At 34.1% G+C, this 16230-nt stretch overlaps 1 protein-coding gene across 3 annotated transcripts; it reads left to right on the top strand.

The window, feature by feature from the left end:
• Window positions 1–303: 303 nt before the first annotated feature.
• Window positions 304–6742, top strand: LOC112017256 (hexokinase-1). Of its 3 annotated transcripts, none has more exons than XM_024049723.2 (10): window positions 304–590; window positions 1676–1826; window positions 1914–2096; window positions 2997–3071; window positions 3253–3408; window positions 3668–3766; window positions 3866–3996; window positions 5187–5268; window positions 5622–5987; window positions 6129–6742. In XM_024049723.2, the coding sequence occupies exons 1-9, from the start codon at window positions 319–321 to the stop codon at window positions 5967–5969; spliced, it is 1497 nt and encodes a 498-aa protein (XP_023905491.2). In that variant the 5' UTR covers window positions 304–318; the 3' UTR covers window positions 5970–5987; window positions 6129–6742. The 3 variants fall into 3 exon arrangements, with proteins under 3 accessions (XP_023905491.2, XP_065622195.1, XP_065622194.1); XM_065766123.1 differs by having other exon boundaries at window positions 5622–6000; XM_065766122.1 differs by having other exon boundaries at window positions 5622–6742.
• The last annotated feature ends 9488 nt before the right edge of the window (window positions 6743–16230 follow it).

Raw genomic sequence — 16230 nt, 5'->3', positions numbered from 1 at the left:
AGAGGACTCCTTGATTCAAGCACTTATTTTTACTTTTTGGGGATCAGATTTCAAAAGGGTTATTTTTATTTAGTAAAGTTTGATTTTTATTTATTTATTTGTATATAAATTTTCATTGTATAATTTGATATATCTGTATTTTAGGGATTATAAAAAGTTTTGGTGCTTGGATTAAATTTTGTTGCTGGAGGAAAGCATCTTGGTTGGTGATTTAAATTTTACCTATCGTAATTAAATTGGATGAAATTCAATTAGGATATGCTCGAATCTTATGTTGAATTTTGCAATTTGTTTTTTTTTTTAAGAGAGAGAGAGAGAATGGGGAAGGTGGCGGTGGGGGCGGCGGTGGTGTGCGCGGCGGCGGTTTGTGCTGCGGCGGCGCTGGTGGTGAGACACAGGATGCAGAGCTCGGGAAGGTGGGCCCGGGCTATGGCGATCCTGAGGGAGGTTGAGGAAAAGTGTGGGACCCCCATATCCAAGCTCAGACAGGTGGCTGACGCCATGACCGTTGAGATGCACGCTGGCCTCGCATCTGAGGGTGGAAGCAAGCTCAAGATGCTCATCAGCTACGTCGATAACCTTCCCACCGGGTAACCTTATCAAAATCCTTTTCTTCTCTTTTTTCTTTTTAATTTAATTTATTCTGAATTTTCCCTTTTTTTTTTCCTGATATGTATTTGATCTTGATTGTGATAAAGAGGACTCCTTGATTCAAGCACTTATTTTTACTTTTTGGGGATCAGATTTCAAAAGGGTTATTTTTATTTAGTAAAGTTTGATTTTTATTTATTTATTTGTATATAAATTTTCATTGTATAATTTGATATATCTGTATTTTAGGGATTATAAAAAGTTTTGGTGCTTGGATTAAATTTTGTTGCTGGAGGAAAGCATCTTGGTTGGTGATTTAAATTTTACCTATCGTAATTAAATTGGATGAAATTCAATTAGGATATGCTCGAATCTTATGTTGAATTTTGCAATTTGTTTTTTTTTTTTACTTGCCTAACCCTTTTCTCTTGTTTAATTTTGTTTTCTTTTGGTTGTTCAAACCTTTGTGTTTGTTTGGTTATTTTTGGGAGTTAGTTACATGTTAACTTGATGGGTCTTCTTTGTTTGATTAAAGTTTTCTTATCAATCTCATATCATGTAGCTTACAAGCTCTAGCTCTTTGTTATTTGCTTTTTGCTTTTTCAGCTCATAAGAGTCCTTGAATGTGGGGACTCTTTTGGATGCTTTTCATGCAACTTTAATACGGAATTTCTTCTGGCAATTATTTCAATTTTATTGGATGTTTATCTGTAACTTATGATGCTTTAATAAAAAAGTTGGGGTTTTTAGGAAAATATTGAAGTGGAATGTTACTTCATGCTTTCACAGATAAGCCAATTTGCTTGTCTCATAAATTTAGTGGATAGTCTCTAATGTTTCTCTTTCTAGTTTGCGTCTTTGTTATGTTTTTCATGGGATTTGGTCATTTTGTGATCAGTGAGGGCATTCGAGTTTTATGTCCAGTGCACTAACACAATACAATGCGGATACAATAGAAAACAAAGAACTTGCCTGTGAAATAATTTCATCTAAAAGGATGCAACATCAGCTGATTATCTTCTGTACTGTTGAATTGAGAATTCGGCTTGCATGCCCATTACTCATTTTTGTGTTATTTTTATAGGGATGAGAAAGGTCTCTTTTATGCCTTGGACCTTGGGGGCACAAACTTCCGAGTCCTGCGAGTACAGTTGGGTGGGAAAGACAAATCTGTAGTCAATCAAGAATTTGATGAAGTTTCAATTCCTCCACATTTGATGACTGGAACATCAGAAGTTAGTATTTCTTTGAACAAGTCTGTCAAAGGTTGACATGCTTTAGATGGTTCAAACTCTAAAATAATCTGGATGATGTGATTCCAGGAATTATTTGATTTTATAGCCAGAGCACTTGCAAAATTTGTTGCTACAGAAGGTGAAGGATTTCATCCTGCGCCTGGTAGGCAAAGGGAGCTGGGTTTTACCTTCTCATTCCCAGTGAGGCAATTATCAATTTCATCAGGGACTTTAATAAAGTGGACAAAAGGATTCAATATTGAAGATGCAGTAAGTCCTGATTACTTTGACTTTTTTTTTTTTTTTTTATTTTTGGTACTGATTGTCTGTATAAACAATTATTGCCATTATGTGTGTAGTTTGCAAATGTTTCATTGTGGCACCTTCTTCTTCAGTGTTGATAATTTACCCTGTTGATCATATTATGGGCATGATCGTTTACCTAGAGGCATCTAGACATGGCCTAGTACTTGATCTGGTTTGAAAAATGATTCTTCCCAGTGTCATAATCTGGAAAGCAGATGTAATGGGCAATGGTAAAGCACATCAGAACATTCTGTTGTCACTGAAATTGTTGCACCTGCTTTTGGAGAAGAGATTTCAATTCAAGTACATATTTTGAGAACAGATGTTGATGATTGGAGTTCAACTTAGCTGCCATGCATAAATGATTGGTGTCACTCTGATCCTTGATGACATAAAAAAGTTCTTAGTGAGGCTGATTTGACTTGTAGAAGAACCTTATTGTAATATTTTCTAATTGAGAATTTTCCAATCCAAATATTTTCTATCTGAATATATATCATTGAATGCTTTAAAAGTAATTTAATTATTGTAAGGTGGTAATTCATGAAAGAATGTCCTAATCATGAGTGCAAGAGTATCTCTCCCTCTCTCTCTCTCTCTCTCTCACACACACACGCACACACACACACACACACATATGCATATCTTCAGTGTTTAATGCATCGGGGCGTGCTGGGTCATGGATTTGCATTGGACAAATGGTTCATCTTTGGTTTTGTGCAGGGGTTAATCCCTCATGTAGTTGGTTCAGAAAGCTTTGGACAAACATATTTCTGTTGTTATTTTTCATGAAAGATAATTACCTCTCAAATTTTTTTTATTTATTCTTCTCTTTTAATTTCTTTCTTGACTGCAATGATATAGGTAGGACAAGATGTGGTTGGAGAATTGACCAAATCCATGGAAAAAATTGGTCTTGATATGCGTGTGGCAGCTTTGGTAAGACCATTTTTCCCCAACTTCCAGGGGCTATGCTTAAATTTTTCCTGTTAGGCTCTTAAGTCGACAAATAACCCTTTGGTTTATGTAATATCTGTGTTGGGTTTCTTGGTATTGCATCCTGTTGACTATTACTTTGTTTTTTTATTATGGATGATGCTGACTTGCTGGGGTGATGCAGGTGAATGATACTATTGGAACATTAGCAGGAGGTAGATATCACAACCAGGATGTTGCTGCAGCTGTCATTCTGGGCACTGGAACAAATGCAGCATACGTAGAGCGGGCACACGCTATTCCCAAGTGGCATGGTCTTCTACCTAAATCAGGAGAGATGGTTAGCATGCTTCAAATATATGTTTTTTTTTTTTTTTTTTTTTAATAATTGTTTGAGAGATTTGATAAAGCTGTTGATAGAAATATTTGTTAGCATGCTTCAAATATTTGTTATCAATCGTTGTGAAATTGATACCTTTGCATATTTTCCTTTGTTTTTGTTTCTTTTTTTTATAGAAATGCTTGAAAGTAGGTTCTCAGCGTTGATTGCCACGTGCAAGACAATTAATGAATGCACAATTAATGTTATCATGCTGTAGGTTATCAACATGGAGTGGGGTAATTTCCGATCATCACACCTTCCGCTAACAGAATATGATCAAGCATTGGATGTTGAGAGTTTAAACCCTGGAGAACAGGTAACAACTGAACATACTTTTAGTTATAGTTTAATTACATCATTGCTAATAAGAATGGCTCAATGTATGTCTGTTAACGTTCCAGATTGTTGTGTGCAGATTTTTGAGAAGATAATTTCTGGGATGTATTTGGGGGAAATTGTACGCAGAGTTTTGTCTAGGATGGCTGAAGAAGCTGACTTTTTTGGTGATACTGTTCCACCCAAACTGCAAATTCCTTTCATACTAAGGTAGGTCAAATTTTTGGTAGGACAACCGGTTTAACCTTGTCTCGTGTTGGTGAGACCATTTTTACTTATCCAGGTTGAAAGGTTGTGAATGTTTGCTTCCATTCCAGATTTATGGTGCAACAATGAATATTGACCTATTCAACTATGAAATACTGAATTAGTTATTTTGATTTTGGCTTTGCTTGGGAGGATCCATCATAGAGTAGTTGGCATTCCCTGTGATTCAAGTAATGACTAGCACCTAGGATTACCAGTAACCACCATGCCATCTAACTCCCTCCCCATCTTAAAACCAAATCCACAAACTATAATAACTAGCCCACTTTCCAAATCACTTCTGGTTCAGCATAACAGGATTTCTAGAAATTGTTGTAATTGGTTCTGGCTGGAAATATGGGTGGTACTCTGGGTATCAATGCATTGGAACTACCACTGGAGGTTGGAAACCTGAGGCTTTCTTTGCCGCTTTTCTATTTAATAATTTGTAAGAAATAATAAACAATTAGATTCATTGATAGGTCCTTGCTTTGCTGATTACTGTGCTGATTATAATGATAAATAATGTCAACATTGGCATGGACTGTGTGAATGGGTTGTAGTCTTTTTTCTCTTGGCCAATTCGATTTTATATCTAATAATTTTTACTATGACTGTAAAGCTGTAATTTGTCCATTATCTGGAATTTATGCTTGACTGCCTCCCTCCTCCCTTCTCTCCCTCTCTATATTTTGCCCTCATGAAACAGAAGTCCTTCACACTCAAATTTAGAGGATTTTTTTATTTTATTTTATTATTTAAATTTGGCATTCTTATCTGATTATAAACTGGTTCTTTGGGAAGTTTTTGACAGTATTAGAATCATTGAGAAGGAAAATGAGGTGGGGAAGGATAACATTAAAGAAAACAGTCTTGGGCAAAACATGTTTTACTAATAGAGTTTGTGGCAGTCTACAAGCCTCATTCTGTCACCTATTTTTCCTCTCCTTCCTTTTGCCCTGAGCTATGTCGCTTATTTGACTCTGTTTGAGTTCTGTTCTTAAGCTGTACCCATTAAAATTATGTCTGTAACTTGATGTAAATTTATGCTTCTGTAAGATTCCTTTGCATTTGGCCACATGGATGGATTGCCCTTACATTTTGTAATAGCTGGAGCTTTTAGAGTTTTTACAGTGTTGGTGTAACATATGCAGGACTCCAGACATGTCTGCCATGCATCATGACACATCTCCAGATCTGAGAGTGGTTGGGGGCAAATTGAAGGATATCTTAGAGGTATGATACCGTGTCCTAACTGTGGGATAAAATTGTAACTATATTATCTAGTCTTACCATTACGCATTTCATTTTTCTATTTTTAATATGTGTTTGGTTATTAAAAGAAAAGAAACAAAGGATACCTAATAAACAAACTCGTGTGTGATACTTTATCTGGGGATGAAAATTTTATGTTAAGATTACATGTTTTTGTTGGAGAGCATTTTAATAGAGATACAAAATTTTTTCCTGTTGAACTTTGTACTCATAAGACCTATTACAAAAGAAAAAAAAAAAGAATTAGGTTATCCTCATTGTAGCAGACACTATTTTATTTGTTTCCTTATATGTTAATGTTTTGTTTTTGTCAGATATCTAACACATCCCTGAAAACGAGAAAAACGATTGTGGAGCTGTGTGACATTGTTGCCACACGTGGTGCGCGCTTATCTGCTGCTGGGATCTTTGGCATCCTCAAGAAATTGGGAAGAGATACGGTGAGGGATGGGGAGAAGCAGAAGTCAGTGATAGCACTGGATGGAGGATTGTATGAGCATTACAATAAATTCAGCGCCTGTATGGAGAGTACACTCAAGGAATTGTTGGGAGGGGAAATTGCTGAGAGCATCGTCATTGAGCACTCTAACGATGGTTCTGGTATTGGAGCTGCCCTCCTTGCTGCATCTCATTCCCAATACGTGGGGGTGGAGGAATCATAAGAAATGATCAAAGCCAAGGTAGATGCAAGAAGTATGGCTTTTTATTTTTTGTATATTTCCTTTTAACTTTATTTTTTCACAATTTCGGATCATTTAGAGCTTGTCTTAGCTCCTAGTTCGAGTGACATACCAGCAAAACCTTAATTTATGGTTTTGCAGAGCATATAATTGAACAGTGAGTCGAGTTTGGAGAGTCCAGTCATGCAGGGCTCAAGCTTTCTTGCTGCAGCCTCTCATTCTGCTCTTATCTTGAGGTAGGGGCATTTTGTTGGTACGGCCACATCTTTTTTGAGTCCATTGTTCTGAGTTAGGAAATAAAATGGGGAATGTAAACTGTTCTTTCGAGGATTCACTTTGGCGAGCTTTCTCTCCTATTTCTATTTCAAATAAAACGTGATTTGATGTGCATCACCAATGTGGATTATTTCAATTTTGAAAATCCACGGAAAACCAAACACACTGTTACTTGTTGTAGGAAGAATGTACCTTAGGTTATATTAAGGCCTCGGTTAAGCACTCATGGTCTGCTAGCAAAAACCTTTTCTACATAACAGTATTATCTATTATGTCGTTCTGCTTTTAACTTTGAAAGATATACCCTATAAGTTTGTAAGTCTTTGCTGATATGAACAAGATATTTGTTGGAGGTGCTCTAGATTTACAAGTGTTTGAGAAGACAGGAGTGATATTCGAATTCCTATGTAATGTAAGGGACGAGATGCACTCATGCAGTAGTAAATAATACCTCCAGTGAAAACTGTGGTTCTGCTTTTTATGGTGATGTATGTGACTGAAGGATAACTTTGGAGGAAAATATCTTTATAATTGGGGGGCCTAAAAGTAAAGGGAAACTCAAACTATCACCATAATTTTAATTGGAGAACAAATTATATTTTAGTCTGAAATTGCCGTTGCCGTTATGCCTTGGTTGCGTTGGCTGTTTCTTTTTTTAATTTTATTTTTTGAGTGTGACTATTCTTTCTTATTTGGTTCTAGATTCACGTAAACTGTTTCTCATCTTCATCCAACAAAAAAAAGAAAAGAAAAGAAAAAAAAAGGTCAAATTAAACTGATCTATATTTATTTTAATTATTAATTTTCTGACAAGTTTGATCCTTTTTCTGGTTGGACGGTAATTGGCATCACATAGTTTGAAGAGTTCATTGGACAAATTAATAAATGTTCACGTAGCAGATGATAACTCCTAGGATGTTTCTAATCTATACAAAAGAAAAAAAAAAAAAAAGGATGTTGCTTGGTTTCACAGCTGCATGACTCCATGAATGATTGGAGGTGAGCACTGAGACGTTTGATGCTCTACTGTTCCTATGCAACCGCCAATCCAATCTATGGTAGTAACTTCACTCCATATGTTGGAATGTCGAATTGAACTCAGTATTTTTAACTATTGCAAGAAATTATCTTTCAAGCTACGCTTCCAGCTTTTGGTTATTCTAAATCCTCGTCACAGTAACATCATGTGAATGATTAACAACACCATGTGCCTTCCCTGATCCACAACTAGCGATTATGTTATTTTCTGTCAATCCTAATAAGATGTCTCATTTTTTGAAATAAAGCCCTGGAATGAGGTAAGCTTCTGTGTGTATGTGGAATCTAATCCATGCTTTCCCTTACGATGAAATCTGACCACGAATAGTGAAGCTAACAAACTCAATAGAGCTGCTGCCACCATACATATTATTAAAACAAGACACTGGGGTGGACGTTTGCTCGATTTTAGGGGCTCTACCTCTGAGTCACATTTTCGAAGGTTTGGAGTATTTAACGTTTTCCATGATATAATATCTGGTGGAAGGGAGCCTGAGAGTCGATTTTGATCAAGAAAAAGAGTTGTTAAATAAGGAAGAGAGGTTAATTCTCGAGGAATTGTGCCAGTAAAGACACTCCAGCTGGAATCGTACCAGTCAGATTGTTTATTGACAAATTCAAATGCACCAAAGCCTCCATTTCTCCAATCGTGTCTGGGATTTCCTCATTCAAATTAGACGCAGTAATCCATAAAAACTTAAGCTTCTTCAACTCCGTGAAACTCGAAGGCAACTCTGCTGTCATGTTTACATTATAGGCCAACTGCAGTGACGTTTGAACAAGTTGTCAATTTCTGGCGGGAAAGAACCGTTAAACGCACACTGGAAAAGCTAAAGCGTCCTTAGCTCCGTTAACTGTCCAATAGATGCAGGAATGTTACCTCAGAAGTTGTTCGCTCCAAGGTTGAGGTGGCGCAGGCCAGACAAGCGGTGAATGTCAACTGGGATTGTGCCGTTGAAGTAATTCTGTGAGAGATCAAGGTCTTTAAGCTTGGAACAGTTACAGAGCGCTTTAGGAAACTCTTGAGGAGGAATGAGGTTGTTTGAAAGGTTAATGACTTTGAGGTTCTTGAGGTCACAGATGAAGGGTGGGACTGTTTGGGTGATGTTCTTGTTTTGAAGTAGTAGTTGGGTGACTGTTCAACTGGTGCAAGTGATCTCTGGCCAGTTACAGTGGGTCGAGTTTGTTTTTGATGATGTCCAGTGGCTTAGAGACGGTGGGTTTTCCCAGTGTTGCTTTAGTTTCAGTAGGACTGCTTTGTCTTTATCATTGCGCAGAGAGTTTGCATGGGTGATCAGGAGGACAAGGAGATGAAAGAAGAAGATGGTGTTGAAAGAGAATTGGACAATTGTTGGGGTTGTTTTCGTCATTTGGAGGTTGAGTGCGTTTTTCTGGTTTCTGTACTCTGATCTCAAAGACAAGCAAATCGGTGGGCAATCAGTTTTATTTCAAGTACCGCGTGTGAACCAAATACCACAGCTGAGAACCATCGACTAAATTTTAGGAAAATGCTAGGGAACAAAAACATCCAACGACTTTTGTCTGGATTTTATTTCCATTTAACAATAAATATAAAAAAATTTAGATAGTTGTCACGTTTGAGAAGAATGTTAAAAAGTAGCATCTCGAGTGTCTAAAACTCGAGTTTTATGATAAAACTCGAGTTTTTAAGTCTCGCTTTGTAAGCGGAATGCTTTGAGGTGGGAAAAAAATTCAAGTAAAAATCGAGTTTTAAAGACTCGAGTTCCGAAAAACGCCGCTATAGGGACTTAAAAACGTCACTATAGATCTATAGGGCTTACTATATGATAGTTAGAAAAAAATTTTTGTAGGAAAACGCCGCTATAGGGCTATAAAATGTCACTATAGAGCTTAAAAACGCCACTATAGGGCTTCTTGAACCTAGCAAGGTATAAAAATTTTTGTAGAAAAATGCCGTTATAGGGTTTTAAAATGTCACTATAGGACTTAAAAACGCCACTATAGGGGTGATCGCACTAAAAATTATTTTGCATAGAACTCGAGTTTTTAAAACTCGAGATTTGTGTGGCATTTTCACCAGCAAAACACTCGTAAAGCGAGTCTTTGAGACTCGATTTTTAATATGGATCTCGAGTTTCTAAAACTCGAGATGCTATTTTTCTTAATACTTAAACACGTTGCCTAACTTACTATTTACTCCCCCCACACAGAGCCATTCTGCCCATTCCCCCTTTTGTCTAGTTTTAATGGGAGGAAAAGTCTCATGTCATATTTTATATTTACGCCTGGTAATGTTTTTAAAGAGCTTCGAGGTCTTTAAAAGCTCAAGAAAATTTTAAAACTATTAGTAAGAATTACTAAAAAATGTGCCCATTTTGCCTACGTTAGATCACTAATTTCTTGTTAGACAAAATTTGATTGAGAACTAAAATTTAACTGCATACTTAGTTGTCGTTAATAAATACAATCTCATTAAAAAAAAATTAACATAGTTATATATTTTGAAAATCTAAATGTTGGATTATATGTTCTTTATGTTCTTCATATGCATATTAAATTTTGTGTTAATTGGATGTTAGTTACTATTTGATCCATAAATTTATTTGTTTTTGCATAATTTTAAACTACAAACACTTAAAATTTAAACATTTAATTGATCTCATAGTTATTAATCTTTGATCTTCTAGAAATTTTGCAAGTGTGGAGGTTATAAGAAGAAAATTTTAACTAATGGTTGATTTGTCAAATTCACATTTAATAAAAATAGATTGAGCAAAGCTATACTTATTAACTACAATCAAGTTTGAAGCCAAAACTTTGTTATTGTTTATATATATGCTATTAATTATAATCAAGTTTGTAGCCAAAATTTTGTCATTGTTTATATATATATATATATATACTAGTATGTAACCCCGTGCTACCGCACGAGACTGTTTAATTGTAATGATGCTATTGGCTAATTTTTTTGTTTTTGTTTTGTTTTGTTTTTTTTTTTTTTTTTGAGTTTATCACACAGATGATAGAATTAAATCAAACAATGAAAAATATATATTGCATTTTATTATTTAAGTAATGCTATTGGTCTTTTTTTTTTTTTTTTTGGTTTATCATACATAGGATAGCATTAGATAAAACAATGAATAAAAAAAGAGAATATTGCATTTTATTATTTAAGTGATGCTATAGTGAAGAAAAAAGAGAATATTGCATTTTATTATTTAAAATATATAAATGGACATTAAAAAATAAAAACTGATCATTGAGCTTGAATATTCATGGAGGCGCCAATGAAGCGTTAATGTATGAGAGTGTGAAGTAAGGAAGAGTGGGATTGAACATTGTGTTTGAACCCGGCTTTGCTCTGAGAAATCTGTAAGGAGGAGGAGAGGGTAGTGTGTGGATCTAGTTGGTAGAGGTTGAGAGAGGAGGAGACATGGGATGATGATATGGAATTAGGAGGAGATGATGTTTTACTTTTATAGTCTTTTTCGTTGGACTCTTTGGTTCTGGTTGTGAGATTAGAAGAGTTCCAGACTCTATTGAGATCACCCATAAAAGTGTGCAGGTGAGATGTTCTTGTTTTGGCCAATGAGTATTATCATTATGGTTTTCTTGGCTTCCGTGTTAAATGTTAATGCATCATTTATTTAGGCACAAAAATTAAAAAATTTAGATAAGATACATGACACAAAATTGGAGTCCAATTTGTAATCTAATTAGATTTTTTTTTTTTTGAGTTTTGGTTAGGACAAGTGGCGCAAAATTGAGAATCCAATTGAAATCTAATTGGATTTTCTCTCTGCTTCACCTATTATTATATATATAGATATATAGATAAGATGAGTTCAAGTTACACCTGGTGTAACTTTAAAGAGTTACACATTTTTTAAGCCATTAGATTTAAGTAGATCCAACGGTCAGGAAAAAAAAAAAACCCATTAATGCTCATATTCTAATTAATCTCATTTATTACTCCTTATTTAATATATTCCATACATATTTCTAAATCCAAAAAAGGTTATACCTCTGACTCTTTCTCTCTCTACTGCACATCTCTCTCTCTTTCTCTTTTCACGTTTCTCTCTCTATCTCCTCCACAGCTCTTCCACTTCCATGGCCAAGTCGTCGGCAGCAAAAAAAGAAAAAGAAAAAGAAAAAAAGAACACACCTAGTTCTCTATCTCCACGTTTCTAGAACAACTAAGCATCATAAGTTTTGCAATTTATTCTAACCTAATCTAATTCTTGAATTTTATTCAATTTAACTTGTATCCAGATCTGATCAAATTTGAATCCTCGTTATCCAACACATTTCTTAGGTTTAGTGTTTTGACTTACTGATATAATATAAATAAAGAACCATTTTGTGCTTCAATTTGATTGAACGAAAGGATACCGCTTTCTTGCCCCAAATTTTGTGGAAAGTCAAATTTGCTAATCAATCTCCAAATTTTGTGGAAGACTTACGAATTATCCCCATCTCCAGCTTAGTTTTTTGTTTCACGAGATGGTGAAAGTTTTGCCTGCTTCTTTTTTTTGTTAAATGAAAGCAAAAAAGTGCATAATCTTGAAATCCAAATATTATTTTAATAGATATTAAAATCCCGCTTCGCTGGTTTGTGAACAAGCGGCATTTGAAAACGATTAAATAGCATTTACGTATGAATTCTTGTAAAACTCTTCGTATCACGGACAATGACTGTGTCATTATATTTTTTACTCCAACTATTTCTATCAAATTTCATTGAGGATTGCGTGTATATAAAATTCACCTTCTTGACCAATTTTTTGTTACATATGATCATATGCCTCTTGCATGCAATCCTTGTTGTCTCCATTTTCTAATAGTTTTCCCCCTCAAAATACTCTACTCAAGATATTAGAGGATTTCGTCCTTGTTTCTTATAACTAATTTGAGACCTACCAACATGACCTTTCAAACCAATTTTATATCTATCTATATTATATATAAGAGAATTCTCTTATTTCAACTGAATTTTTTTTGTAATTCCAAAATACCTTCATTAGTGAAGGGTAATTTCATTTAGAAATATGATCATAAATATCAAATAATAAATTTTATTTTGAATTCAAAAAGAGAACTTCTATCTCATTTAAAAAAAAAAAAGAAAAAAAAAGAAAAGAAAAAGAAATAAAGAGAACTCCTAAAATTTAGGATTTTTTTTCCTTTCACGTTCAAAAAAGAAATTACAGTTACAGCTTATCTCTAAATTTTATCCTTTTTATTTGTTTGAAAAAAAATATATTTCTCAATTATAATAGATGCAAATTATTAACCTTTACCAAAAAAAGAAGAAGAGCCTATCACGCCCATGCTTAGAGGCTAGTCTTCTATAACATGATGTTTGCAAAGCTTTACAAATACATTTGGGTAAATTGCAAATTACACTCTCTAAAGTATGGGGGTGATTGAATTTTATATCTTGAAATTTCAAAATTTGGATTTTATCCCCTTAAAGTTTGGTGATATTTGGATTTTACACCCTGATTTTTTAGATTTTAGATTTTACTCCCTCTATTTTAGGAGTGTTTAGATTTTATTCCTTAAAGTTTTGGGGTGTTTGGATTTCACACCTTAAAGTTTTAAAATTTGGGGGTGTAAAATCCAAACAACCCCAAATTTTAGGGGGTAAAATCCAAGTTTTAAAATGTCACGTTGTAAAATCTAAACAGCCCAAATTTCAGGAAGTAAAATCTAAATTCTGAAATTTCAGGGTGTAAAATTCAATCACTCCCAAACTTTAGGGGTGTAATTTGTAATTTACTCAATATATTATGAAGACTAGTGATTTTGATCTTGTGTATGAAAAACTCAACACTTTTTCTTCTCTTTTTCGTTGAGAACTTTTCATAAACATGATATTAGCGAAATTTGGGCGATAAAATATCTTCACAAACTATTATAAAGTAATAGAATATTTTGGAATAACATACTTTTCATAAAGGGAAGCTAAAATATAACAAGTTAAATTATGGAATATTAATTTTGCAACAAAAAAGAAACCATAATATATAAAATATTTGCTATGATAGGGGAATAGACCCTGTGTTATAAGTTTCATTAAATGGAGAAAGCCCATTAATTTTATAAACCCAAGAAATTAGGAGTAGAATAATACAAAAGGTTGGAAAAGGGTGTGGAACAATCAAATGAGAGAATTATGCAATGTTAACTCCATTGTATAATTGAGAGACAGGAAATGAGGGAGTACTTGATGTTTATGGTGTATTTAGCTTCGCCCTCTAGAGCACTAGTATTGGGGGTGTAAAAACCCCCTTAATTGCTATTTTAGCATCTAAACTCTTAAAATTGCACCACATCCAAGTTCGTAAACCCAAAATTTTTTCCCTCCCCACTATAGTAAGGTTGCAGAGCAATTGCATTAGTGGACGCAAAATTTCTGTCTATTTTGCAAAAAAGAAAAAAAAAAAAACCATGCATTTTCTATTTTACACACCCAATTTTACAAAACACCCACGTCAGTTTGTCTATTTTACCATTTATTTTATTTAAATAATCATTTTCCTCATTTTTTTTATTATTTACCTCAATTTGTCCCAACCCCACGCACAAACAAACTTCACTACCATCTAAAAACTCTCTCTCTCTCCATCCTTGAAGACCCCGCCGCCTCCATGGATGACAATCGCCTCTCCCTCTCCCTCTCCCCCTCTTGGTTGAAATTGCCTCTCCCTCTCTCCCTTACAGTCACAAGCATCGATCCACAAGCTCTTTCTCCGCCACAAGCATCGATCCACAGAGAGAGAATGTAAGACCCAAAAACTTCAATCTCCTCCACAAGCACTGAGACTCATTCCAATCAACTTCCAAGCACCAACCCACAGCCACAAGTTTGCAATGATGCTGCTCTCTGACTCTGTTGGTGAGTCACTGTGTGGGTGTGTTTGATTTTTGGTTGATTTTGTGGTGTATCCATGTTGTGGTGGTGGTGGTTGGTGGTGTTGGGTTATGGTGGTGGGACTGTTTGTAGTGGTGGGTCTGTGTGTGGTTGGCGGTGGTAGGTTGCGGTGGTGGGTTTGTGTAGTTAGCGGTGGTGGGTTGCAGTGATGGGTCTGTGTGTGGTTGGCGATGCTAGGTTGCATTGTAGAGATTATGGGTTGAAGGGAGAGAGTTAAGGGCAAAGAGAGAAGGTGAGGGGAGAGAAAAAATATTAAAATAACTAGCCTCTGAGCATGTGCTCATGCACGTGCTCAAATTTAGGGTAAGGGTTAATTTAGAGTATTTATTATAATTTTGGATTACTATATTTTTCAATCACAAAAAAAACTTAGGAGTGTGATGAAAAATTATTTCTTCACATATGATACTCATCACACCCCTAAGGTTTTTTTTTTGGTGATGATACTCATCACGTGTGTGCTCAGAGGCTAGTTATTTATAAGTTATGCATATATATGGCAAAAAATGTAGCTAATCATGGTTATTGACGTTTTTTTTATGATTATTATTTAATTATTATTTTCGTTAGATGTTTGGAAAAAATATTTTAGATTTTAGGTTATAAAATATTAATCAATATGGGCCAATATTTAAGCAATTACACCGGTTAAATTTCAGGTTAATTTTATGAATATAAATTATTATTTTTGTTTTATTTATTGCACTCACTTAAAAAAAAAAAAAAATCATTGACCAATGGCAAAGCATATGCTTAAGTTTTTTTTTTGAGAAGATTGCGTATGCTTAAGCTAACTAATTGAATGGTGATTATTTAATATTTAGATCACTATTGACATCAAACATAGAGTTCAAGATATAACTAATATGTTTTCATAATTACACACGTTTTTTCAAAATGTATCTGCATTTTTCAATGGCAATGCATGGGGTTAATTTTTTTTTTTTTACGTAGAATAACTTTTTTTTATTTTTTTATTTTTTCACCATACCTCGCAAAATATATCTTTTAAGGTGTAAATAATTCTTTCTTTTTTTCAGTTGATTCACCTTGCAAGATATATCTTTTTTTTTTTTTTTTTAAATGTAGAAAGTAATAAGTTGCAAAAAAATTAATACCAGTATGACAATTATTAAGAGAATATATATATATATATATATATTACATGTATTGATATATGCAAACATAAATAGGGTCATTCTTTTATTGAGCTATCTTTTTGACAACATCTACATTAATGACAACCACTTTAAACTGTCATGCCAGTCATACATTGGAGTAAACTATATAAATAACAAAGACTAAAAGTTATTCTCGAAATCATGCAGTACTCAAGTATTAGTGTATCTCACCGAACTCATCCAAATTGGCCTTTTTTTTTTTTATGCAATCCAACAATATTGTCAATAAGTTAACCTGGAAAAGAAAGAGAGAGAGAAAAAAAAAGAAAAAAAGAAAAAGATTTCAATTAAACTTAAAACACATCCATTTGGGCCTTTATGCAGTTCAACAAAGTTGTGTATAAGTCAAACATGAAAAAAAAAAAAAAAAGAGAGAGGAAAGAGAAGGGAAAAAAAACTAATTTTTGGTATTATTATAAAAATTAGCGGTTAAAATACTCACAAATTAAAATAACTTTATGCACTTATGTAGTAAACAAACTAATAACATATCATTGAAAAGGACTTTTATTTTCCGCCATGTCAAACTTCATCTTAGATTATACCATGTTAAACAAACTATGAACATGCCAATAGTTTTATTTATTAAATAAATATGAATGGCATTTTATTTCCTAAAATGAATCAGATAAAAGAGGGAACTTAAGGAATACTATTTTAAGTGTATGACCCGAAGTAGACAACTTATATATGTATTCCTATATTGTTGCAAAATACTAAACCATGAACCACAAAAGAAAAAGGAAAATAATAAAAATGAAAACCAAGCAAACAAAAAACGTAATGACGAGGAAGAGCAGACTTTTCCCTATAAGATTTGCAG

This window comes from Quercus suber, unplaced genomic scaffold (assembly GCF_002906115.3).
Source record: "Quercus suber isolate HL8 unplaced genomic scaffold, Cork oak 2.0 scaffold_682, whole genome shotgun sequence".
Lineage (NCBI taxonomy): Eukaryota > Viridiplantae > Streptophyta > Magnoliopsida > Fagales > Fagaceae > Quercus > Quercus suber.
This window is presented reverse-complemented; position numbering and strand designations above follow the sequence as displayed.

Excerpts from the sequence above, each read along its gene's own strand:
- LOC112017256 (XM_024049723.2), top strand. The coding sequence starts at position 319 with ATGGGGAAGGTGGCGGTGGGGGCGGCGGTGGTGTGCGCGGCGGCGGTT. Across the intron at positions 3,072-3,252 it reads ATATGCGTGTGGCAGCTTTG|GTGAATGATACTATTGGAAC; the intron begins GTAAGACCATTT and ends GGGGTGATGCAG. Across the intron at positions 3,767-3,865 it reads GTTTAAACCCTGGAGAACAG|ATTTTTGAGAAGATAATTTC; the intron begins GTAACAACTGAA and ends TGTTGTGTGCAG.